Source organism: Anolis sagrei, chromosome 6, assembly GCF_037176765.1.
Source record: "Anolis sagrei isolate rAnoSag1 chromosome 6, rAnoSag1.mat, whole genome shotgun sequence".
Taxonomy (NCBI): domain Eukaryota; kingdom Metazoa; phylum Chordata; class Lepidosauria; order Squamata; family Dactyloidae; genus Anolis; species Anolis sagrei.
The window spans coordinates 110,659,024-110,684,509 of NC_090026.1; the positions used below are offsets into that span (position 1 = coordinate 110,659,024).

At 41.1% G+C, this 25,486-nt stretch overlaps 1 protein-coding gene across 1 annotated transcript in view; it reads right to left on the reverse strand.

Annotated features, from left to right (window-relative positions):
• Positions 1-16,524, reverse strand: part of ODAD2 (outer dynein arm docking complex subunit 2) — an 85,467-nt gene extending 68,943 nt beyond the window's left edge. Inside the window, exons 1-6 of the mRNA XM_060782468.2 lie at positions 16,299-16,524; positions 15,534-15,691; positions 13,719-13,914; positions 12,794-12,900; positions 11,301-11,437; positions 8,438-8,554 (exon numbers count right to left, since the gene is read on the reverse strand). Coding sequence (XP_060638451.2) covers positions 8,438-8,554; positions 11,301-11,437; positions 12,794-12,900; positions 13,719-13,914; positions 15,534-15,691; positions 16,299-16,522 — 939 coding nt within the window. The 5' untranslated portion in view covers positions 16,523-16,524. The remainder of the gene's footprint in view (positions 1-8,437; positions 8,555-11,300; positions 11,438-12,793; positions 12,901-13,718; positions 13,915-15,533; positions 15,692-16,298) is intronic.
• Positions 16,525-25,486: the final 8,962 nt, after the last annotated feature.

A 25,486-nucleotide genomic window follows, 5' to 3' on the forward strand; every position in this document is an offset into this window, starting at 1 on the left:
TATTGCACCCTGAAAGCAACTGCTAATGACACACACACACATATTAATTAATTTTACATGCTATGAAAGGGAATGACAAAGAGTTATAAATTTAAAACGCAGTTGAAGACCCATGTCTTCCGACAGGCCTACCCAGTCAACTTTCAACCATGAGTTTTGATTTGCATTCTATTGTATTCTGTAGCTGTGTTTTGTGTAAGTTTTCATATAATGTGTGTGTGTGTATGGCATTTTTATCTATGAAATTCAGTAATTTATTGTATGTTTAAATTCATTTGTTTTTAAAATTTGTTGTACCCTGCCTTGAGCCATCAAGAGAGGTGGGTAATAAATAAAATTTGTTGTTGTTATTGTTAAATCATATAGAACATTCAAGATAAAAAGTACAAATATACATTTAAACACATCCATTTATTATAGCCTGGTTTGCTGTTCCATTGCCCATCAAACAAAAACATTGACTTTCCCCAAATTTCCCCGTTTTGACTTTAGTGTTAGATTTCTTCCCAAAACACTGTAACTACAACAGCTCTCAGCAAGACACCTTTCAATTGACCCCTTCTTAACTGCATTACATCTCACCATGATAAAACAGTGGATGTGGCTCTTAATGAGACATGCCACATTATCACGAAGTGTCTGCGCCCTACACCGTTGGAGAAATTACACTGTTTAGCCAGTATTGCACCACCTGACATACACCGGGAAGTAGCAACCAATAGTGAAAGGATCAAGACAGTGACATCTCCGGCCCATCCTCTGTTTAGATATCAGCCAGCACGCTAATGACTTAAATCAAGAAATAGTTTTCTAAGATCTACAGAGAGATTCACTGGAACACCTCAGCAAGTGAGAGTCCAAAAGTGGCAGGCTAAAACCTAGAACCTCAATCAATGGCTGATAATAATAATAATAATAATAATAATAATAATAATAACCCATCTCCCCAAGGGACTCGGTGCGGCTTACATGAGGCCGAGCCCAAACACAACAATACAAGCAATAACAACAACAATACAAGCAATTAAAAACATAAACAATAAAATACACAACATTGTCAATAAGACAACACACAATTAAAAACAGTGGGAAGGCCAAATGTAGAGTTAAAATTGGAAATAATGCTGGGACATGGAAGAAAGGTGATACTGATGTTTGTGGAAGGGCATATGAGCAGACCTAAAGAAATGCAAAGTGCTTTGGAGGACAAAGTGCTATGGGATCATTATTCCGGGAAGGCACACTGGAACAGCCATGTCTTCAAGCTCCTCCAGAAGACTGCCAGAGTTGGAGCCTGTCTGATGTCTTTAGGGAGTGAGTTCCAAAGTCGAGGGACCACCACCGAAAAGGCCCTCTCTCTCATCCCCACCAATCGCGCCTGCGATGCTGGTGGGATAGAAAGCAGGGCCTCTCCGGATGATCGAAGAGATCATGTGGGTTCGTAAACAGAGATGCGGTCATGCAGGTAGGCTGAATGAGATACTCCCTCCTAAGTAAAGTAAGTAAGTGTCTGCCAGCAATTACACACTCACACTTATCTTGAAGAAATGCATTGTGTTGAACATGTAAACAGGTAGTATTTAATTGGCAACATGCATCACTTAAGTAGCTCAGTAGCATGCTGCCTGTTCAGTCATGTCTGGATAAACAAAACCAGCACAGAAAAGACTGGAATGCATCTGGCTGACAATTATGCCAACTTGATCTTCTCTAAAACTGAATGAATTAAGGATTGCATCCCTAGAGAAAAGAGCAATTGGGAAGCAATGATGATAAATATCAGCCGTGGTATGTGGGAAAGCTGAGCTTTCTGTGGTTTTGTTAATCACTCAAATTCCCCCTTTTGAATAAGGAAATCGTCTAGCAGTCTTCTTACTCCTAGTTCATTTATTTTTAAATCATATAGCACTAATTTTGGTAATCTCTCTTTGTCAGGATGTTCAGCAGAAAACTTACTTACATAACTGTAGAGACTAATTGAAACTCAAAAGAAACTTGACAAGTTTTAAAACAACCTTTTTAAATACCTCTTCGTCTAATGTTACTTTATTAAATATAACAGTATCAGGTTTTAGTTAGATCGAAGGCAGCCATAATTTTTGGTGGGCTGAAGGCCTTGAAAAACTACATGGGGAGTTCCCCTAATTTAGTTTGATTATACTTGTATGCAATTGTGTATCTTCTGATTACTGCTGAAAAAGTCCAATTTTTCATCTCAAATTGAAATTCAAAAGTTTCCTTTCAATTTTGAGATGAGCATGTCCATCGATGTTTTTTGGAATATTCAGCTGAGTTTCCTGTTTATACTTTCTTGAAAGAACAATTAGACCCGAAATTCAATCTTATGGTAGAATATCTTCGTATTTCCTTAAAATTATTATGGACACCTCTAGCCCATCCTCTGTTCAGATTTTTTTAATCGTGTCAGAGGCAAATTGGAGTCACTTCTGGTGTGAGAGAATTGGCCGTCTGCAAAGACATTGCCCAGGGGATGCCCGATTGTTTTACCAACCTACGGGAGGCTTCTCTCATGTTCCTGCTTGGGAAGTTGGAGCTGACAGGTGGGAGCTCACCATGCTACCTGGATTCAAACTACCAACCTTTAGGTCAGCAGTTCAGCCGGCACAAGGGTTTAACCACCACATTGTACCACCACAGCTCTGTTTGGAAATCAGGCAGCAAGCCAATGCCATAAATCAAGAAATAGCTTCCTAAGATCAAAGAGATACTTACAGGAACACCTCAGCAAGTGAGAGTCCAAAAGTGGCAGGCAAAAACCCAGAACCTCAGAGGCTGATACCAGATGGGAGACTCCCTCTTGGGCACTCAGCAGACTAGGCAACCTGGAGAGTGCTGAACAGGCTGTGCTCTGGGATCATGAGATGCAAAGCTAACCTTAAGAAATGGGCTACAATGTGGAGTCCACAACATGCGAGTGCGGAAAAGAACAAACCACAGACCATTTAATACAATGCAACCTGAGCCCCACCACATGCACAATGGAGGACCTTCTCACAGCGGCACTCCAAGTAGCCAGCTTCTGGTCGAAGGACATTTAGAATAATGTCAAGTTTTAAACTTTGTTGGTGTTTTTAATTACCCTAACAAGAATATTGTTTACCCTAACAATCTTTGTCTAATGTTTACCCTAACAACAATATTATGCCATCATGCATTTTGAAGGGCAAAAACTGAATATGTCTTTATAAGAATCAGCCAAAAGCGATAGCTTTCTCTTAATCACAACATCAATTTTTCATTCACTAGCACCCAGGACTGCTGTCTATTGCATAGAGCAGCAGATCAAGTACACATCTGCCTCCCTGTATTAACAGCACTCTTGCCTATCTGTGACTTGATGCAGAGAAGGCAATTTCTACTTGCCAATATGTTTACTTAGGCAAATCATACAGAATCATTCTTGGATGAGAGCAGATTGGTCTAATGAATGTGTAATTGGGCAAACAGTTGAAGTGTTTTAAAATTTTAGTCCTTCAAACACTCAGGAAGTTAACAGATATTATCCAGGGCATGGAAATTTTCAGATGGAGAACATATGCAATATACAGCTCAGAAGATGAGGGTTTTTAAGACACCAGAAGATCTCTTCCTGTTCCTCTTAAAGAGCATAAAATGTGCAAATTGTTTGGACACGGTTTCCTTGCCATATGTTATAAAACCAAGTTGTTCCAGACCTCACATGCTGGACTACCCATCGGTGTCCTGGTCTACACCACATATAATTTTCAAGTGACTAAATATGTTAGGCTTCGGTTACAACAAAAAAAAAACACCACCCTAGCTCTTTCCCGTTGTAAAACTTATTCTTCTTCTTTTAAAAGAAGTTTAACAGGAGACTAAAACAGACTCAACAGAAGCATCAGATACTCTGTTTTCTCACCAGTGGTTTGGGTTTCATGAAAACAAGACACATGACTGTAAAAGGTCCATTATATCATCAAGATGGTACAAACATACACCGATTTTATACCAATTTGAACACAAATGTTGTTCCACAAACACTTTAATGCAGTCATGGGCGAACTTGGGCCTTCTGCATGTTTTGGACTTCAACTCCCACCATTTCTAACAGCCTCAGGCCCTCTCCTTTTCCTCTTCAGCCACTTAATTAGTCCACCTACAACCAAAGAGCATTCTGAACTCCACCAATGATGGAAGTGAACCAAACTTGGCACACAGAACTCCCGTGACCAACAGAAAATACTGGAAGGGTTGGGTGGACCTTGAAGTTTTTGAGTTGTAGTTCACCTATATCCAGAGAGCACCATAGACTCAAACAATGATGGATCCGAACCTAACTTGGCTCAGATACTCAGTATGACCAAATGTGAACACTGGTGGAGTCTGGGGAAAATAGACCTTGTCATTGTAGTTGTTGGGATTTATAGTTCACCTATAATCAAAGAGCATTCTGAACCCCACCAATGATAGAATTGGGCCAAACTTCCCACACCGAACCCCTATGACCAACAGAAAATACTGTGTTTTCTGATGGTCTTTGGTGACCCCTCTGACACCCCCTCATGACCCCCCCCCCCAGGTGTCTCGACATCCAGGTTGAGAAACTCTGTATTAAGTGCCCCTGGGGTCAGGTGTTCACACAGAGGTGGACGAGGAGGTAGTCATTGTGTGATACCTGGCCTCCATCATGAACTATGAACTATTTATTTGTCGCTCCCTCCAGGTTAGTTTTGACTGCTCTCAGTTGCAGTTTAAATAGGTCAATATATGGCCCTTGGTTCCATATTTTGTTGTCTGGTCTCTTATTTCACAGTGTTACTTCAAACAACTGAATGATATTACAAAACAAGACAACACCTTTCATGGAAAGAACTATGAAGAAACTGGCAGGCCAAAGCCCTCCACATTTGAGTGAATGACTTTGCTCCCCCATTTTCAGAGCACAGCTAAATTTTAGGTTCCTTATAATGAATTTTCCTCCAACACTGCAAACTCTGAAAACTTGAAAGTAAAAACTTGTTACAAGAACTATGCTATAACTTTAATCAATAGCTACTGTTTGAATTTATTCTAAGGAGGAAAATGTATTTCTTATTCTGACCAGCCAATAACACTTAAATTTTAGAGCTACTGCAGCATACTGGCAATGTATGGCTGTGCGAGCTGGAAACACCCCACTTGTGCCTGACATTTAAATCAAAGACAATTCTTGTAAAATGAAGAATATTCCTTTTATTCAAATCAGAAGGGATAAAGAAAGGAGGAATGGTTTTGATTATTGAAAGCATTGTCAAAGACAGTTGACCCTTTTCATTAAAATATGATATTTTCCTGCTTTAAACAATTATACCACTGCTTAAAGGAAAACCATCTGCGGGAGGTTGAAAGATGAGCAAATGGGTTTTGCCAACTGCAGCAATCCCAAACTTGCTTTGCTTCCTTGGAAAGCTCCCAATGAATGCTTTCTGGGCTGGAGAGAAAGCCCTAAGCCAGTCCCATATATTGGCAAAACACATAGGCTCAGATCCTATTTTCAGTCTCAACTAAAGCCGACCCACTGAATCAATGGGAACTTGGGAAGTACTATTTCAATGTGGGCTATTCCTTGAGACTAAAAACTGGATATAGGCCACAATATACAAATGTACAAATGAGCTAGGAAAAGGATGTCTATTAAAAATGATATACGGCCAGAATCTCAGAGGCTTCTTCCGCTGGAGGAACTGCTCTTGTTAGTGAATTGAGGAGGCAATGAATTCCTCACTCTCACCAACACCCTAAAATGTCTTCTGAAAAGATGGTAGACTTTCCAGAGCTGTTTTTTGGTGGCAGAGAGGGCTGCATGGGAGTGTGATGGTGACATAGATTTAATCACGCTGGCAGACAGACGCTAGCATGACATTGGATGTAGGCCTGCAACTATCCATAAGTAAACAATGGTCACATTCAGTTTCCATATGGTGACATTAATACGGCCACATTCAGTATTCAAGAGCAAGCCAAACACCAAGACTGCCAAACATTTTCCACCTCACAAAATTCCAGCTATTTCTTTGGCAATAAACCTTTGTATCACATTTGGCTAACACCATATAATATTAATGTTATTACGGTATTACATTTTTCTTACTCTCACCTTCTTCATCTGGAAACCAAATGATTGTAGACACTTAAGTAACGATCAGTCTGAGAAACTAAATCTCTGCATTAACCTGTATTCTTCAAGATGGTAATGATATATATATTTAAAGGACGAGGACATTGATCCCACAGTCCACTCTCTCGTGAATTCTTTTTCACTCCTCAAATTTCTAGCATTGCAAGGAGTGAGGTGCTAAAATAATTTACACCTCAAACTCTTGTATTTATGTTCGCATTCCTTTGGTAATTTCCTTGTCAATTTTATCTGGATGCCTAAACTGTTCTTCTAAAGCCTCTTCTGAAGTTTTAATCTACTACAATACCAGAAATTGGGCACTGAAAAATAAATCACTGGGAGGGATATCCACTGGTACATTCAATTAGAGTAAATCCCATGTGTTGTTGAAGACTTTTATGACTGGAATCACTGGGTTGCTGTGAATTTTCTGGGCTGTATGGCGATGCTCCAGAAGCATTCTCTCCTGACGTTTTGTCCACATCTATGGCAGGCATCCTCAGAGATTGTGAGGTCTCTTGGAGAATGCCTGCCATAGATGTGGGCTAAACATCGGGAGATAATGCTTCTGGAACATGGCCAAACAGTCTGGAAAACTCACAGCAACCCAAAGTAAATCTATTTTATGAATCAGATTTGTGTGTGTGCTGTCTCACCACTGAACAAATGATTAAATGAGCCTACTCTTTTTAAGACTTCCAACAAGATTCAGGCTGTAATATTTAATGCCACAGTACATCGGATTTTAATTCTTTCAGAAAAAAAACATATATTGGTACGCTCCTTTCAAATAATTAGAAATCTGTTTCTAATTCACTCATCCAGGATTGAACTGTTAAGTTTTAATGGAGTAAAGTAAGACCCCAAATCTTCAGGAGATAGTTTCCCAGTCGGACCACATTTACACAAAACCACAGATATGGCCAAACACCATAACACTACCTGACTTCTGGTCCCAGCATAACATAAAGTTGCATTGGAGAATCTAGTGATTCCTAGAGAGGATGGCTCTCAAGGAATTTGCTAGGTCCTCCAACACAACTCTATAGTTACTTGCAGGAAATAATACAATTTTTTTCATGTCAAAAGCAATTTAGGAAACAGCAAGTTGCTTCTGGTGTGAGAGAATTGGCCATCTGCAAGGACGTTGCCATCTGAAGGGACATCTGCAGGGACGTTGCCAGGGAGACACCCAATGTTTTACCGTCTTGTGGGAGGCTTCTCTCATGTCCCCACATAGGAAACTTGAGTTGACAGATGGGAACTCATCCCATCTTGCAAATTCAAACCGCTGACCTTCAGGTCAGCAGTTCAGTCGACACAAGGGTTTAACCCATTGCGTCACTGCAGCTCCATATAAATACCATAAAATCACTGGAAAACTGAGAAAAAGCCTACAGAGACCATGGCTCTTCAGGAATTGCAAATATAAGTTCCATAGTTACAGGGATCTTACCACATATCTCAGTGAAAAACAGAATAAAACATAATCACCTTTAAACACAGCCACATCTGTATAAAAATGTGTAAGGTGCAAGGTTTGTGAAAGCAGAGAAGCAAATCATTACAACCACCATCAGGACAAAAAGCTGTCAGCTTCCAAGCAAGTCCATTTTTGGCTTCTGGGTAGACCTCCAAATTCAGAATGTTCTGGGAATGATTGGTTGAAAAATTGCTAGTCCCCCCCCCCCTTTTTCCTTTCTTCTTCCTTTCTCTCTCCCCCTTCCTTTCCCTCCCTGATGCTATCCCCCCTCCCTCCTTTTCTTTTGCCCCACACCCCGTTATCTCTACCCTCACCAGTCCCATTCACACCCTATATCCAGCTTTCTCTCTCTGCACATTTTTGTAATATGATGAAAACCTTTAATAAAAACCATTTTAAAAAAAAGAAAAGAAAAATTGCTAGTCCCATGGCACTGTTGGTTTTCTAAGCCATCCTTTCCAGAACACTGTGGCTTTTGAGAACCCAGCAAAATGCCAGGATTTGCAGGACTGGGCTTCAGACTTTGACAAACTTCCTTGCCTTCTCCCACCACAGATGAGTCTGAGGTCTTTTCAGTCCTGCAACCACTGCACCTCCACACCACCTACATGAGCATCGTGCGCCAATAGGTTAGCCCAGGCAGGGGTAAACTTTGGCCCTCCAGGTGTTTTGGACTTCAACTCCCGCAATTCCTAACAGCCGGTAGGCTGTTAGGAATTGTGGGAGGTGAAGTCCAAAACACCTGGAGGGCCGAAATTTGCCCTGCCTGGGTTAGCCTAAAACAGGTAATAGAAATCCAAGATAAAAATGCATACCTGTTTAGCCATATTCTCTACAAACAGTGCTGATCTTTCTCTTAAAAATGAGACAAGGTCTTTATATATATCACTCTGTCTCTCATAATTTATTTCATCCCTCTCTTTTTCCCGTCCCTGTAAGAAAAACAAACATGAGGTTATTTCCCAATCTCAGGTATCAAAAGTTTCATTCATGTTTTAGGAACGCAGATGTACAGCTCAATATTATGACTACTCAGATGTAAACCCCACAGAGTTCAATGGGACTTGCATCTAGTGTAGTGTCTACAGGATTGCAAATGACATTTCAAAATTATATAGTTTGATTCAATCCATCCTACTCTGAAATTTCTCTTGAGGTTTAACTTCTTGTCAAAGGCTTTCATGACTGGAATCACTGGATTGCTGCAAGTTTTCTGGGCTATATGGCCATGTTCTAGAAGCATTTTCTCCTGGCGTTTTGCCCACATATATGGTAGGCATTCTCAGAGGTTGTGAGGTATGTTGGAAACTAGGCAAGGTTTATATATCTGTGGACTGTCCAGGGTGGGAGAAAGAACTCTTGTCTGTTTGAGGCAAGTGTGAGTGCTGCAGTTGGCAAGGTTGATTAGAAATGAATGGCCTTGCAGCTTCAAGGCCTGGCTGCTTCCTGCCTGGGGGAATCCTTTGTTGGGAGGTGTTTGCTGGCCCTGATGGTTTGTTTTCTGGAATTCTCCTGTTTTCTGAATGTTGCTCTTTATTTACTGTCCTGATTTGAGAATTTTTAATATTGGTAGCCAGACTTTGTTCATTTCATGGTTTCCTCCTTTCCATTGAAATTGTCCATGTGCTTGTGGATTTCAGTGGCTTCTCTATGTAGCCTGATATGGTAGTTGTTAGAGTAGTTCAGGATTCTGTGTTATCAAATCATATGCTGTGTCCAAGTTGGTTCATCAGGTGCTCTGCTATGGCTGACTTCTCTGGTTGAAGTAGTCTGCAGTGCCTTTCATGTTCCTTGCTTCATGTCTGAGCAATACTGCGTTTGGTGGTCTCTATATAGACTTGTCCACAGCTGCATGGAATACGATAGAGGTGAGAGAATCCCTCTTGTCCTTTGCTGAACATAGCATTAGCTGAATTTTCTTAGTGAGTCTATAGATAGTTTGCAGGTTGTGTTTCTTCATCAGCTTTCCTATGCAGTCAGTGTTTCCCTTGATGTATGGTAAGAGAACTTTTCTTCTGGGTGGATATTTGTCTTTAATCTCTTGGCTTGTTCCCAGTCTTGCAGATCTCCTGATGTCTGTGGTGGAGTCTCCATTGGTCTGTAGAGCCCAGTTAGGTGGAGAAGGTGTGGTTCGCAGATTATTATTATTTTTGCATGATCTGCCAGGACTTTAATTTTTTGACTTGGGTAATGGTTAGAGTTTTTATGTAGGTATCTATCAGTATGTGTAGGTTTTCTGTAAACTATATAGCCCAACTGTTGATTGGGTTTGAGGATGACTAGAAATGGCAGGTTTCCTTCATTTTTCTTTTTCCATGGTGAATTGGATGTTTGGGTGGATGCTGTTGAGGTGATCCAGGAAGTTGTTGAGTTAGTTCTTCTTCTCAATGGCTCCAAATGGCGAAGGTGTCATCCACATACTTGAACCATATTCGAGCTTCTTTGTTGCTGTTTCCAGGGCTTGTTTTTCAAAGTGTTTTTCAAAGAGAAGGAAAATACTGTGGACAGTCCACAGAAATATAAACCCCACTTGCCTAGTTTCCAACATACCTCACAAGCTTCACAGCAGATAAAGTCCACTGCGAAGCATAAAGAGCTTTGTGGAAAATACGTATAACTTAGGTTAACACTACACTGGTTAGATTCTACAAAATTGTACACTTCTGTTAATCCTTGGGAATGAAATATTACTGGGTTGTTGTAAGTGTTTCGGGTAGTATGGCCATGTTCCGGAAGCATTCTCTCCTGATGTTTCGCCTGCATTTATGGCAGGCATCCTCAGAAGTTGTGAGGCCTGAGTATGCCTGACCTCACAATCTCTGAGGATGTCTGTCATAGATGCAGGCGAAACGTCAGGAGCAAATGCTTCTGGAACATGGCCATACAGCCCGAAAAACTTACAATAACCAATTGATTCTGGCCATGAAAACCTTCGACAATACAATTAAATATTACTTAAGCAAAAAGGCAAGGAGCATGTTTCTTGGTGAACTAAAACCCAGTTAAAGGCTTGAGTAGCAACAGAAGCATCTAGCTCAGGAACAGGCTATCTGTGGCTGACAGAAACTTCCTCTCTGGCCTGCAGAGGCTTGCAACCAAGATCTCTCCAAGTAACCTCCCCAACCCAACGAAGGCTAAAAGACAGGGAGATCCTTGCAGTTGTCACTGATCAATAATAAATAGGAAATATCAGCAGAAATATCCCCTGCACTGTTCCCCTTCCATTTGAGTTGCTGAGCTATCAAAGAAGGAGAATTCCCACGGTTATTCCCAGTTACTAGGAGAAAGGGACAACATACTAAGTGATTCACCCATCCAGTTCTCCTACAGGGAGCATTTATCAGTCAGGCAAAACTGCTCTGAATGAAAGCACTTTTTAAACTTGGTTGGGGATTCTGATTCACCGAGCATCAGGTTAACTACGATGGGGAAAGTTTGATCCCAATGAAGCTATTCATCAGCTAAACTACTCCGCTGTCATGGTGTCACAAATATGGCTCCACTCAATGAGAACCATCCAGTCCATCAAGGGGTAAAGTGAAGGTCATCTTGCCTCATTCACAAGGTGCTTCATCTATAATCTAAGTCAATATCAGATTAGGAAGTGATATGCTTTTCAATTTAGTCATCATCTTAGTATATTTCTTACTTTCTGCCCTTGAATAAAGTTCTACTCACTCCATTTAAAAATACTCCAGCTGTGCTGCAAGTGACAAACATACGATCTGTGTCAAATGGTTTGATGGCCAAATAGCAAATTTCCCCATGGACCTGTCTCCAAGGTGGGGCACGGCATCCATTGGCAAATTCATAGTCTGTAAACAATTAAGAGCATGATAATTTGTTTATCAAGGCTGAAGCACATGATGTGACAGTAAAGTTGTTTCCATTTTAATAGTAATATAACCCTGACATCCTTATTCATTACCTTCAGAACCGCCACAAAGAGGCATGCAAGCATAGCTGGTGTGAGATTCCTAACGGGAATCAGGAAGCCATTTGAGACGGTTGGCTCTACACACACTCCACTTGTGTTTCCACAATGCAGTGCCAACAGACACACAGAAAGACCTGATGTGGCATGTGTAGCCTTTCCTGTCCTTGGTCTATCATCTTAATTTCCCCATTTTAACAATATTTAGTATTGGAAGTTGGTCCAGCTCTACATATTGCTAAAGAAAAAAGTTATGTTTTTCCTTGTGTCTAGTAGGTAATGTAGAGAACCTTGGAGATGTTTAGAAAGGTTCAAGTGCAACTAGAGGACATGGAGTGTTGCAGAGGGTTTGGGAGTATAAGCAGTAGTATTGGGCTTGAGGGTAAAAAGGAACACTGAGTGGGGGACGCCTGGCTTGACAGCAATATGTGTGAAAAAGATCTTGGCGTCCTCATGGACAACAAGTTAAACATGAGCCAACAATGTCATGAGGCAGCAAAAAAAAAAAAAAGGCAATGGGGTTTTGGCCTGCATAAATAGGAGTATAGTGCCTAGGTCCAGGGGTTGGATTGCCATCTGTCGGGGGTACTTTGAATGCAATTTTCCTGCTTCTTGGCAGAATGGGTTGGACTGGAAGGCCCACGAGGTCTCTTCCAACTCAAGGATTCTATGATTCTATGACTTCAACAGTTGGGAAATGAAGGCAACAGTGAGCCACTGGGGCTGGGATGAAAAGAAATGGTGAGCAACATGGAAAGAAAGAGTAGGAGGAAAGCAATGTGCTATCTGTGTGCATTTAGGTGAGTATGGGGCAAGAAATGAATACTATCTTGTGAAATCTTGTGCTACACTTGAGGGTTAAACCCAAGCTCTACCTAACTTCATGGACTTCACGTGTTTCTGAGCTTCCTCAGCCTGCCTTCTCAGTAGTCCTTTTATGAAATGTGTATTTTGTTGTGGTTTGTCTGGTCAAATATGTGGTTTGGTATGTCATGCTCAGCCTACGTCTTGCACTCCATTTCATGGCCAGGTTATTTGTCTTTTCTGTCTAGAAAGCTCATGAGACAGACATTTTATAATCAGTCACACGCTTCTGTGGTAGCTATGAGTTTCTCAAATTTCCAAATGTACCAATGGAGCAAAAAGATTGTGAACACTTCTTCTAGCTTTGCTATCTATCACTAACATGAATTTTTAAAAACAAAATATGGTAAAAAATTTAAAAAAAGGTTTGAACCTGATGTATATTCCAGTGATTCAAGAACAGCATCTTCTTTTGCTCCAGAGAAACGTTTAAGCAGCTCTATTTCATTTTTCACAGCAGCTGGGGTTAACCTCACTTCCCTGAAAATATAATAAATTAGTTACTGTCTAGCAACTAAAAATATATTTGTACAGTTAACTGGAAATAAATATTTATTTCTTCTCTTTAACCATATCCTAGAGAGAGAGAAACCTCTGGAAATTGTCCAGGCTTATTGGGTATGTGTCTTGAAAAGACAAGATCTCATTGGCACCAATTCAGAGATTGTTATCCACAGCGGTGAATTGCCAGGATTCAGCCATTGCTTTTGCATTGCTAGGTGTTCTCATGTTTTGCACGGTGTGTATATTTACATCTGCAAAGTTCCCACACTGCAGGCTGCTTGATACTTCCGTGATACTTTAGGATGAAAGTCTACATATTTTTACATCATAGCTATAAAGGACATTAAGTCTAGTCGTGTCTGACTCTGGGAGTGGTGCTCATCTCAATTTGCAAGTTGGCGTTGTCCGTAGACACCTTCAAAGTCATGTGGCCAGCATGACCACATGGAGTTACCTCCCCACAGAAGCGGTACCTATTAATCTACTGACATTTGCATGTTTTTGAACTGCTAGGTTGGCAGAAGCTGGGGCTGACAGCAGCAGCTCACCCCACTTGCCGGACTCGAATCGCCATCCCTTTTGTCAACAAGTTCAGCAGCTCAGTGGTTTAACCTGCTGTGCCACCAGGAAAACGCAAAATTACTTCCTCTCATTTTGCAAAATATTAAATTAGCTGTTGTAAAAGGAAATTTCTGTTTCCTAAAATACCAAATGTAATGTTGACCTCTTTGAGATCTTCTGGACCTAACAAAATGAGATAGAATATTTCAACCATGGTTCTGAAATATACTCACTGCGAAATCTGTTTTAAAGAACTGTTGAGGAGCTGCATATCCAGTTGCTGAAGGAGTAGGGAAATCTTCATTTTCATTTCATTATCAGGTGCCTCATCTTTTTTCACTTTGTCTAATAAACGAAGCATGGACAGGTCCTCTCCTTCAATCGTCCCATAGCCAGGGCCAAGAATATTCACAATGGGATCTCTATTGGCTATAAATAATTCATATTTGGGTAAAGAAATTCATATGAACACCATGTTAGAAAAGTAATGGGCTTTGTTAATCATAAAATAACTATTCATGAACTGTGAGGTCATATTATTTTAATTATCACTAAGTATTATCCAATTTTAACGTAGTGGTTCTGACTCCCAGCCAAAATAAACTGCTTCCACTGAGAGATTTCCCTCATGTTAAGTCCTTTTCCCATAAGTCGACAGACAACCTGAAGGCACACATACACATTACATGAGTTCTTGCTATACGAAAAACCAGGGGTCGCAGAACTAAAATCTACCTCTAAGGTGAGTGTTAATGCACGAGCATGAGAAAACATAGCCTGGAGCTGCACTTGATGAAGCAGATGCAGTCTATGAAAGCTTAAGCCATAAATCTTCTTTCTCTAAGTAAGTTTCCAAGAAGCCCCAAGATTCCCTTGCATGGCATTGTGTGAGGTTAGGAATCTGCCTTCCAGTACAATTCAGAGGATCAATGGTATGTACCCTGTCTACGTCACCATCTTTTTGGGCCCTGATTGGCCCGAACACTTCCTCTGTTGCACTCCAGGACAGGAAAAGCCCTCTGACTGTAAACACCACACCGTTGATTGGAAAACAATCCTTTTATTGAAGATAATTTAAAAGCAGCAAGTAAAAAGCACTTTAAAAATAGGTAAATCCAATTAGGTAAGAAGATAAGTAGGAGCAAAAGTAGTCCACGGTAAAGTTGAGCAAAGTCCATAAAAACAAAGTCCACACTTCTCTAATATAATTCAGAAAACCAGGAGACATTGATCCAAGGCATGAGAAGGCATTCATACAATCCAAGAATCCTAACCATGAAACAAGAAATACTTAAACAAGAATCTTCCCAGCAAGGTTTTCGTGAAACAAGGGCAAGAACTACACTTGATTTCAAACAATGCTTCATCTGACTATATTTCCCATACTTGGAACTTTTATCCCCTCGTTAAGCTATCCCAAGCACTCAGAAATTGGTTTTGCTTTAATTGAGATTCCCTTCTCTTTTTATGTCGGATTCTGGCAGACCACCGAAGGCACTGTTTGGCTTATCTGTTTTGACTAATCTCCTGCCCTCTATCTATTTGCTCATTAAATTCTGCAGGCACATAGTTGTTTTCAAGCCCCAAATCCTGGGAACTCTCTGGTAACAATTCAGGAAGTATACCATCATTCGCACACCCTTCAGGGACATTCTCATGGGAAACTACACTTTGAACAGGGATCTCCTGGTCATTCTCGGCATTAATATTCTTGACCAAACCATTGCCATCTTGAAACTCATTGACATCACTCCCCACATCCAAAGCACCCTGATCCTGAAACACAATCACAGGCTGAGCTCCAACATCCTCATCCTCCTCTGACGCATGCGGAAGAACTTCCCCTGGAAAGACATGCAGCCTGAAAATGAAAGCAAGCAACAGGGACTGTGCAGCTTTCTCTTTCGTGTCACCTTTTGTTTAATCCTGAAATTGTATTTTCATATCATGCCTTCTGAATGGACAGTACAAAACGAATACCTGAATGAAATGAATGAAACAAATACTGCACCCATGACTAGTATGTAGACAAAGAAAGGCCAGAATACCTTCAAGGCAGGCCTGTGCTTCTTTTAGCTTCTTCTCTGCGGCCACACGCAGTAAACGAGAGAGCTGCCCAAATGTGCGGACGCTGATAGTTGATCCTTTAACCAGGAGCAGGGGCTGCCCATCCTTGTCTCTTTCTTGAGACTGAACCATTTTTTCACTGGAAGAAGAAAACAAGACCTTAATAGGCAAGAATTCATAGTAACTGGAAAATTTCTAAATAGGCTACAGCTATGAAAATACTGTTGAAAGTCATCCCTAATAAAGCACAGAATTCAAACTTTTTGCCAGGAGATCTAAAATTGCGATATATTTGAATAATAGAAAAAGGGGCAGCAAAAGGATTAAGATCTTCACACAAACCTAGGCAGGTGGGGTGAGGGCTTGAAATTAAATAGCATGTTCTCTTCATCATCCCATCTATAAGAACACAATCTTGGAAGCAAAGCTAGAATCTTGATGCAAAAATAATGTGGCATTTAGAAAAAGAAAAACCCAATGTTAAGATGGGGGAAGAGGCAGCAGAAGCTATGTGGAGAGCAAGTCAACCAGTAAAAGGAGTCAGTTCTCATCTTGGTAGCTTCTCGGGAGTAAAACAGAATTGTTCTTTTTCTCATGGGAGTGAATGGTATTTATTTACTTATCTGAGAAAATGAAGAAGGCATGCAATTCAGAATTTAAGAGTAACATGAGCAAACATCAGAATGGGCAGACTTCATGTTTCATTAATGCTGGCTTTAGAAACGCTTATTCTACCTCAATCTTACCTGACTTCATAGCCAGACTCAAATGCTGAGGGCTCTAGCTTTGTCTGCCATTGAAGTGGCTCCTTAAAGACAAAGGCAGCTTCTTGGGGATGTTTGCTGCTAAAGCTTTCTGTAAACTTTATGATTTCATTCAAGAGAGATTCGTTCAGCGGTGTGATTTCAAGTCTGCCGGTTCCAGAACCAGCAGCAGTCCACTGAGCTGCTCTTGTCAGTGCTACTCCCATGGTAAGGCTTATCAGAGGGTTTTAGTCCTGAGCAATGGAGGGGAGAAAAACAACAACAAAAATCACAACCCAAAGCAGAGTATGACTATAGGTCACAAATCTATAGCTATTTGTTGTATTTAATATGCTCCTTGAGCACCACTCCTGTTAACAACCTGGCTGCCGCCCATTGGGCCATTTGAAGCTTCTGAACAGTCTTCAAAGGCAACCTCACATAGAGAGTGTTGCAATACTCTATACAGGATGTAACCAGAGCATGGACTACCGTGGCCAAGTCAGACTTCCCAAGGTACGGGTGCAGCTTATTTATTTATTTATTTATTTATTTAAAAGTTTTCTATACCAATCTTCTCACCTCCAGGAGGGACTCAGATCCGGTTCACAACATGTGTTCATATACAAAATACAAACCAGCTGGTGCACAAGTTTTAACTGTGCAAATGCTCCCTTGGTCACCGAAACCTATGTGAATATTATGTGAAATATCCCACAAGATGAATTATAAAACATAAAGTACATGATGTCTACTATCTACTAACATGTGGGTGGGCCTTCCTTACAATGGCACCTGATCTCCCTTTTGCAATGTATCAGATATTACTAAGGTTCTGGTGTTTATTAAACATTGTCCGTAGATGTCTCCAAGGTCATGTGGCCGGCATGATTGCATGGAGCGCTCTTACTTTCCCACCGGAGTGATATGTATTGATCTATCTACTCACATTTGCATGTTTTTGAACTGCTAGGTTGGCAGAAGCTGGGGCTAACAGTGGGAGCTCACCCCGTTCCTCAGATTCTAATTCCAACCTTTCGCTCAGCAAGTGCAGCAGCTCAGTGTTTAACCTGCTGCACCGCCAGGGGCTCCCTTTTAAAAAGCTTGCATATAAAGCTTATCTATATATATTTAGCTGGAGCAATGCTTCAAAATGTACATACAAAATCAACTTAAGAACAAACCCACAGAACCTATCTTGTTTGTAACTTGGGGACTGCCTGAAATGGAGTCTTTTACAACATCATAGAAGTAACAGGTAGGGATTTTGATTAGCCCTGGCTAATGGTCAGGCAATAACTCCCAACATCCCTAGATCTGGGCAGCTGGAAATCTCATCAGCCCCAGATGTGTCTGAGCTGGAATTGAAAGTGACAGAGGTTCCCAGATGTGGCTGGACTCCAATACCCATCATCCTCTTCCAGGCTCCACCTGAAACCCTGCCAGTATTTGTTGGATCATAAAGTAGAGGCACATCGGGTTGTTGTAGGTTTTTCAGGCTGTATGGCCATGTTCTAGAAGCATTATCTCCTGATATTTTACCTGCATCTGTGACAAGCATCCTCAGAGGTTGTGAGATTTGTTGGAAACTAGGAAAATTTGGTTTATATATCTGTGGAAACTAGGAAAATTGGGTTTATATATTCAAGTTTCCAACAAACCTCAGAACCTCAGGATGCTTGCCACAGAAGCAGGCAAAATGCCAGGAGAGAATGCTTCTAGAACATGGCCATAGAGCCTGAAAAACCTACAACCACCTAGTGATTCCGGGCATGAAATCTTTCGACAATACATTGAACATCTCTATGGAGGCACATTGTTTGGTCCAGGAATGATTCATTTGGCTCTCTGGATAGGGATGGACTCTAACTCCCATCATCCCTTATTAGTCTCCCCCTACCCCCCAAAAAAACTAAAGTTTTAAAGTTGGATCATGATGACAATGATGGAGAAGCCTTTGTGGTTCAGTACTTTGCAAAGCAGACAAGGGCAAACTTGGGTCCTCCAGCTGTTTTGGGCTTCAACTCCCACCATCCAGGGTTGGAGGGCTGTTGGGAATGGTGGGAGTTGACGCCCAAAACACCTGGAGGGCCCAGGTTTGCCCATGGCTGTTGTAAAGACACCCATCTCAGAATCCCACAAGCACTTGACTGGGAGAGTATGGGAATGGTCATCATCTCCAACCTCCCTCCCCCCAAAAAGTAACGTTTCCAGCCTCTGCAGTCACTTACTTAGGCGGGCTAAGCGTTGAGCTGTTTTGTTCTGGGCAGGAAGGGAAGCGCCCCACCTGAGAGAGAGAGGAAGGGAAGGAGGGAGACCCCCACCAAGCCCTTCTTCCAGCCGCTTAGAAATGCCTGGGGCGCAGGCGTGGGTGGGTTGCCATGGAGACCTTGACCGTAAACATAAACAACGCGGGAGGCTGGAAGGGAAGGCTCTCCCTGGCTCAGAACAAGCACAAAGCAAGACACACCTTCGAGGATGGAATGGATGCAGTTCGACTTCATAATAAGCAAGGCTATGGAGCCCAGGGAGCTAGAGTTTGCTGAAAGTTTGATTTAGATTTAAAATGTTAGGGCTCAAGATTTTATACAAAATGTGCATCCCAGTCACTTAGGCAGGCATGGGCAAAGTTGGGCCCGCCAGGTGTTTTGGACTTCAATTCCCACAATTCCTTCTTTCCATCCCTCCTTCCTTCTCTTCCTCTTCCCTTCCTCCCCTTTTCTTTCCTCTTTCTCCCCTTTCTTCCTTCTCTTCCTATACTTGGACTGCAACTCCCAGCACATCTAATAGTTCCATAGTTGTGTAGATAGAAGAAATTTTTAACAGGCAAAGCAAAAGTTTTCTCAACTTTGCCTATATATCAGTGTTTCTCAACCTGGGGGTCGGGACCCCTGTGGGGGTCGCAAGGGGGTGTCAGAGGGGTCGCCAAAGAGCATCAGAAAACAGTATTTTCTGTTGGTCATGGGTTCTGTGTGGGAAGTTTGGTCCAATTCTATCGTTGGTGGGGTTCAGAATGTTATTTCATTGTAGGTGAACTATAAATCCCAGCAATGACAACTCCCAAATGTCAAGGTCTATTTTTCTCAAACTCCTCCAGTGTTCACATTTCAGCATATTGAGTATTTGTGCCAAATTTGGTCCAGACCCATCATTGTTTGAGTCCACAGTGCTCTCTGGATGTGGGTGAACTAGAACTCCAAAAATTCAAGGTCAGTGTCCACCAGATCCTCCCAGTATTTTCTCTTGGCCATGGGAGTTCTGTGCGCTAAGTTTGGTTCAGTTTCATCATTGGTGGTGTTCAGAATGCTCTTTGATTGTAGGTGAACTATAAATCCCAGCCACTACAGCTCCCAAATCAACCCCCCCCCCAACCCCACCAGTATTCAAATTTGGACATATTGGGTATTTGGGATTTGAAAATACATCCTGCATATCAGATATTTACATTACGATTCATAACAGTAGCAAAATTACAGTTACGAAATAGCAATGAAAATGTTATGGTTGGGGGTCACCACAACGTTAGGAACTGTACTAAGGGGTCGCCGCATTAGGAAGGTTGAGAACCACTGCTATATATTGACACGAATCTGACTTCAGCAGCATGCAGTGTTTACAGTGGAGAAAAGGCTTCAGCTGTACTTCATGAAAGGGGAAATCACCCTGTTTTTCAAGCCTTGCAAATGCAGGTTTATTATCAGTTAATACTTGATTTTATATATCTACTAGCTTAGGTGCCCAGCAATGCTCAAGTTAGGTATTTTATAATGCTATTTCTAAGAAAGAGTAATTGTTTCTATTAATGGTCCCATTAGAAAACACTCAACATTGTTGGTCAACCCCCCCCCCCCCCAAAAAAAAAAAACCCCACCAGTATTCATAGTTGGCCATGTTGGGTCTGTGTACCAAGTGTGGTCCAGCTCCATCTTCAGTTGGGTTTATAGTGCTCTTTGATTGTGGGTGAACTGCAGCTCCCAGCATTGTGGGCCAATTACCTCTAAGCCTCGCCAGTATTCAGAGTTGGTCATGTTGGGTCTGTGTGCCAAGTTTGGTCTGGATCCACCATCAGTTGGGTTCACAGTGCTCTCTAGGTGTGGGTGAACTATAACTTTCACCACCCAAAGTCAATTCTCTCCCCCCCCCCCCCCCAAACCCCACCAGTACTTTAAGTTGGCCACGTTCGGTATGTGTCCCAAGTTTAGTTAAGATCCATTATTGTCAGGAATCAGAGGGGCTGTCTGGATGCGGGGTGAACGATAACTCCCAAAATCCAAGTTCAATCCCCTTTTAAACCCTGCCAGTATTTTCTGTTGGGTAATTGGGGGGGGGGATGTGTGTCAAGCTTAATTGCTGCTGGGGTTTGGGGGGGAGGGGGGCAGGATGTCCTAGGATGATGGGATTCATAGTTCATCCACATCCAGAGCCCACTGCAAATCCCACTGAAGATGAATCTTATAGACCAGACTTAGCACGCATATCCATCATGACCAACTTTGAGTACTGCTGGGGTTTGGTGGAGGATTGACCTGGAATGATGGGAGTTGCAGTTCACCCACATCCAGAGGAGCTCTGCCCTTTATTTCACCTGGCTGCTTTAAGTCTTGTGGCACTTCAAAGTCTATTTAGCTTTATTTGACACTGAGCTCCTTGATCATTATCTGAAGTCTGCAAAAAATGTTTTATGACGCAGCCCCATGGGCCGCATAATCTGTCCAAAGCATGCCAAAAGCTTCTGGAACATGGCCATACAGCCCGGAAAACTCACATCAATCCAGTGATACCGGTCATGAAAGTCTTTGACAACACATGCCAAAAGTGATATCGTATCACTTCTGGCCAAGGTTTTGGTCAAAGGACATCTGATTTATTTTGCTTTCTTGTGCTTTTGGGCAGCTCTGAAGAGTGGGAGATGTAAACTACCCTGCATGTTGCTATTTTGTGGTCATTTTGGTCAGTTTTCAGGCGCTTCCTATCTTCCTACATTTTCAATACACCATTTTTGAAATATAACTTAGTGCTACGTTATGGAGGCTGTATCTGAACATCTAAGCCATTAATATTCACCAACGTCAAAATTACTTAGCTAAAACAAGAGCCCAGTTCTTTAAAAATTGCCCTTTTCCTCTGAAGAGTTGCCTGCATAAGATCCACTAGCAACTGTTTGATCGTAATGTCTCAAGAGCTCCATGCCAATTGTATAATACTACAAATTAATGAAAGCAAATTAATGAAAATATATTGGAAGGCATAGCATTCCACATCTTTATAAGCCCTATTCATCAAGATTAATTCAGGGCATGTGGGAATAACGTGGCCTTAGATCTTTTCAATACACTCTGCTCTTTTTTCCAAAATTCTCCAATATATTAACAGGACCACCAAATATGCTTAAAGGGGTCTCTCTTGCCCCACGTCCTTTCCCAAGATTCCCCATTATTTTTCCACAACTGCATTGAATCAATATAGATGTTACATACCACCTGCTCAAAATATGATGAATTTGACATCCCTGAGAAAAATACTTTAGCGTTTATTGAGGACATACCTGCCTAATTGTCTGTAGTTATTGTCGTCTCTAAATCTGTCTCTTGGTTTAATTTTCTATTCCTAGCCAGCAAAACAGTTTTGCCCAATTCCGTAATCAAAACCTTGGCAGCCCCCAACTCAATCCTAGACAAGTTTTTATTAACCTCATTTAAAAAATATGTAGGGACATTACATATACTGGAAGAATGAAATCCAATGTGTTCAATTAAGCCTTTTGATTTAATTTATACTGCTTCACATGTATTATAAACTTGATTGATAGCATCTCTAAACCTTTTCTGATCTGAATCTTCCATTCCTTTAAGAGGCTTAAGTGATCCCAGACGCCAGCAGAGATTTCACCTTTTCTTCATATTTTAAGTATATTGACAAGATGAGTACGTAACATTTTTCCTTACTAGTTTCCACTCACAGAACTATTGTAACATTTATCCTTTGTTAATTCCTTTGAAAGTATTTCAGTCCTTGTTGGGATTGCTGTTTATCTCGACACTACACAGTGTAGCACAATTATGCCAGTTGAAATGACATGGATCCATATTATGCGATCTAGGAATTTGTCATTTAGGAAGGGATATTTAGATTTCTCTGCTAGAAAGTAGAGGTGTGCCTGGAACTGTTTCCCTTTGTTTTATCCGTTCTTTTGTTACTTTTGTTACCTTCGGGAGCACGTAGTGGGAAGGCCCCTCCTGGTATGAAAATCGGCTCAAGAACAAAACAAGTGGGGAGCTGATCCATGCCCATAGAAAAGGGATCTTTTTAGGCACTCTGCCCTCCTGATTTCAAGAGGCTCAAAAAATGGATTGGGATCCCACCAAAAGCTGGGACATGAAACGGGTCAAGGTTTACCCCAAAAGAACAAGAGAGCTTTACTTACCTCACCAAACTACAAACACCAGGATTCCATAGGCTGTTGCCATTGCAATTAAACCAGAATCATGGTGCCATTACTGTATAGTGTGGAAGGGACCACAGTGGACCATCGCAATAGAAACGAATATTTCCTTTGCACGTGTATGTAGATTGACTCACTCAGAATCACATACACAAACAGGCAACAATCAAATTTTAGTCTTGTCTACTTTTACTGTACATGAACTCATTTATCCACTTGGTTTTGGATCCAGTACCCCAAAGTCTGTGAATAATAAAATTCCATTATACACAGTGATGTAGTAAAATGGTGCCCCATATATAAAATGGTGAAATCAAGGTATTATTATTATTATTATCTAAGAAAAAGACTCAAAGCTGATCACAATAAAACCGATAGGTTTTTAAAACATAGAATCATAGAGTTGGGCCATCCAGTCTAACCCATTCTGCCAAGAAGCAGGAAAATTGCATTCAAAGTACCACCGACAAATAGCCATCCAGCCTCTGTTTAAAAGCCTCCAAAGAAGGGGCCTCCACAGCACTCCGGGGCAGAGGGTTCCACTGCTGAACAGCTCTCACAGTCAAAAAGTTCTTCTTCATGTTCAGGTGGAATCTCCTTTCCTGTAGTTTGAAGCCATTGTTCCGCATCCCAGTCTCCAGGGCAACAGAAAACAAGCTCTCTCCCTCCTCCCTATGATTCCCTCTCACATATTTATACATGACCCTCATCATGTCTCCTCTCAGTCTTCTGTTCTGAAGGCTAAACATGCCCAACTCTTTAAGCCGCTCCTCATGGGGCTTGTTCTCCAGACCCTTGATCATTTTAGTCACCACATTCCAGCTTGTTAACATCTCCCTTCAATTGTGATGCCCAGAATTGGACACAGTATTCCAGGTGTGGTCTGACTAAGGCAGAATAGAGGGGTACCATGACTTCCCGGAATCTAGATACTGTACTCATATTTATGGATGCCTTTTTTGCCACCTCTTGACATTGTTGGTTCATGTTTAACTTGGTGTCCATATATTTTAAGCCATGGATACAGAATTCATAAATCCGAAGGAATGACTGTATTATCTTTTAACAAGACTTCAAAATAATCAACAATAAGTGTACTAAAGTTTTTTATTGATTACAAACTATTTAAAATATCTAAAAAAGCAAGAAAGAAAAAAGGAAAAGCATAATAGGATATAGAGGTATAGGGTTTCTCGCCTAAGTGCACTAACAATAATATTAATACTACAAAAATTAAATTAAATTTTGAAAAAAGACAAAAAAACACCCTACTACACAATTATATTTCTATTATCTAGGGAATTGGGGACTTATATATTATTTGAAACACAAACAATCACCTCAGTAGCACATGCATTTCTATTGTACCCAGGCAGCCGTTTCATGTTGGTTTTATTTTCCACTGCTTCGCTGTCCTTCAGACATAAGTTGCAAGTATGAAAAGCTAGATGCCATTAAACCAGCCAGTCTCTAATGGGCTCCAGCAATTTTTTCCAAGGGCACAAGTGTTGAGTGAAATCCATTTTATTATCCACTATACTCAGAAGATGACGCGGTTATTGGCATTTGGTTTGCCTGTATATAGGGCACAGCTGAATTCGTAGGAATGTTGGACTTCTGTTATTAAAAAAGTGAATAGAAGGCAAGCCTTTATTTTGGCTAGGCAGGTTATATATAGCTATCAATTAGCAGCACGAGGTTTAAGCAAACAGTTTCTTGTCGGCTTGTAATCTGTCTTTGAGTAAAGTTGTACTTGGAGGCGTTTAACTCAGAAGCAGAGGCTAGTTTTGATGTTTTTCCTCAAAGCATCCAGGCGTGGAATACCACAAGTTACAACCTGTTTTGGAAACACCTTGTACAGAGGAACAAACCTTGATGTTGTAGGTGAACTGGTGTGGTCTGCTGGTATTTCACAGTTCCACTGCCACTGTTCAGTCTTGAAGAAACCATGTTCTTTTATTTAACTTCACAATTCAAAAAAGCTTATGGACATTTTCTTACATTTTTAATTAAAATATCTTCAAATTCTATCAACGACATAAGACATTTGTTGTTGCTGCATTGTACCTCCAAGTAATTTTGAATTCATGGTGGCCTTAAGGCAAACCTGTCACAGAAGTGTCTTGGCAAGATGTGTTCAGAGGACATCCATTAATTCATATAATTTGCAAATAATGCAGTCAATAAACTAGGTCTTAGCAATAGTCTCTATTTAATCCATTATACGCTATCTTTAAAGCCTCAGAAACATAAGCCCAAATCTAGATGCTGGTTTAAACTGGAGTACGTCTATTGAATCAACTATGAACTCGGTGTAGGTTAAATATTCCTTTTTCATTATCTCACAAAGGTTAACAAATGTAGCTCTACAGAAAATTACTTGACTTTTTCCAAGTACCGATTTTTCCTGTGAAATAAACTGATCATTTCACCCTGTGAAATGGGGTGTATTCAATGAAATCTCTGAATTCTGGTTGTTTATCATAGCTCACATTACAATGTAACCTGGAAGGCCACCATTTAATTATATCACATGAAGATAAAGGTAAAGGTTTCCCCTTGATACTAAGTCTAGTCAGGTTATATAAAGTCATGTCCAACTCTGGGGGGGGGGGGGGGGTCATCTTCATTTCTAAGCCAAAGAGCCTGGGTTGTCCGTAGACACCTCCAAGGTCATGTTCCCGGCATGACTGCATAGAGCGCTGTTACCTTCCTGCCAAAGCAGTACCTTTTTTTTGTAATATATTTT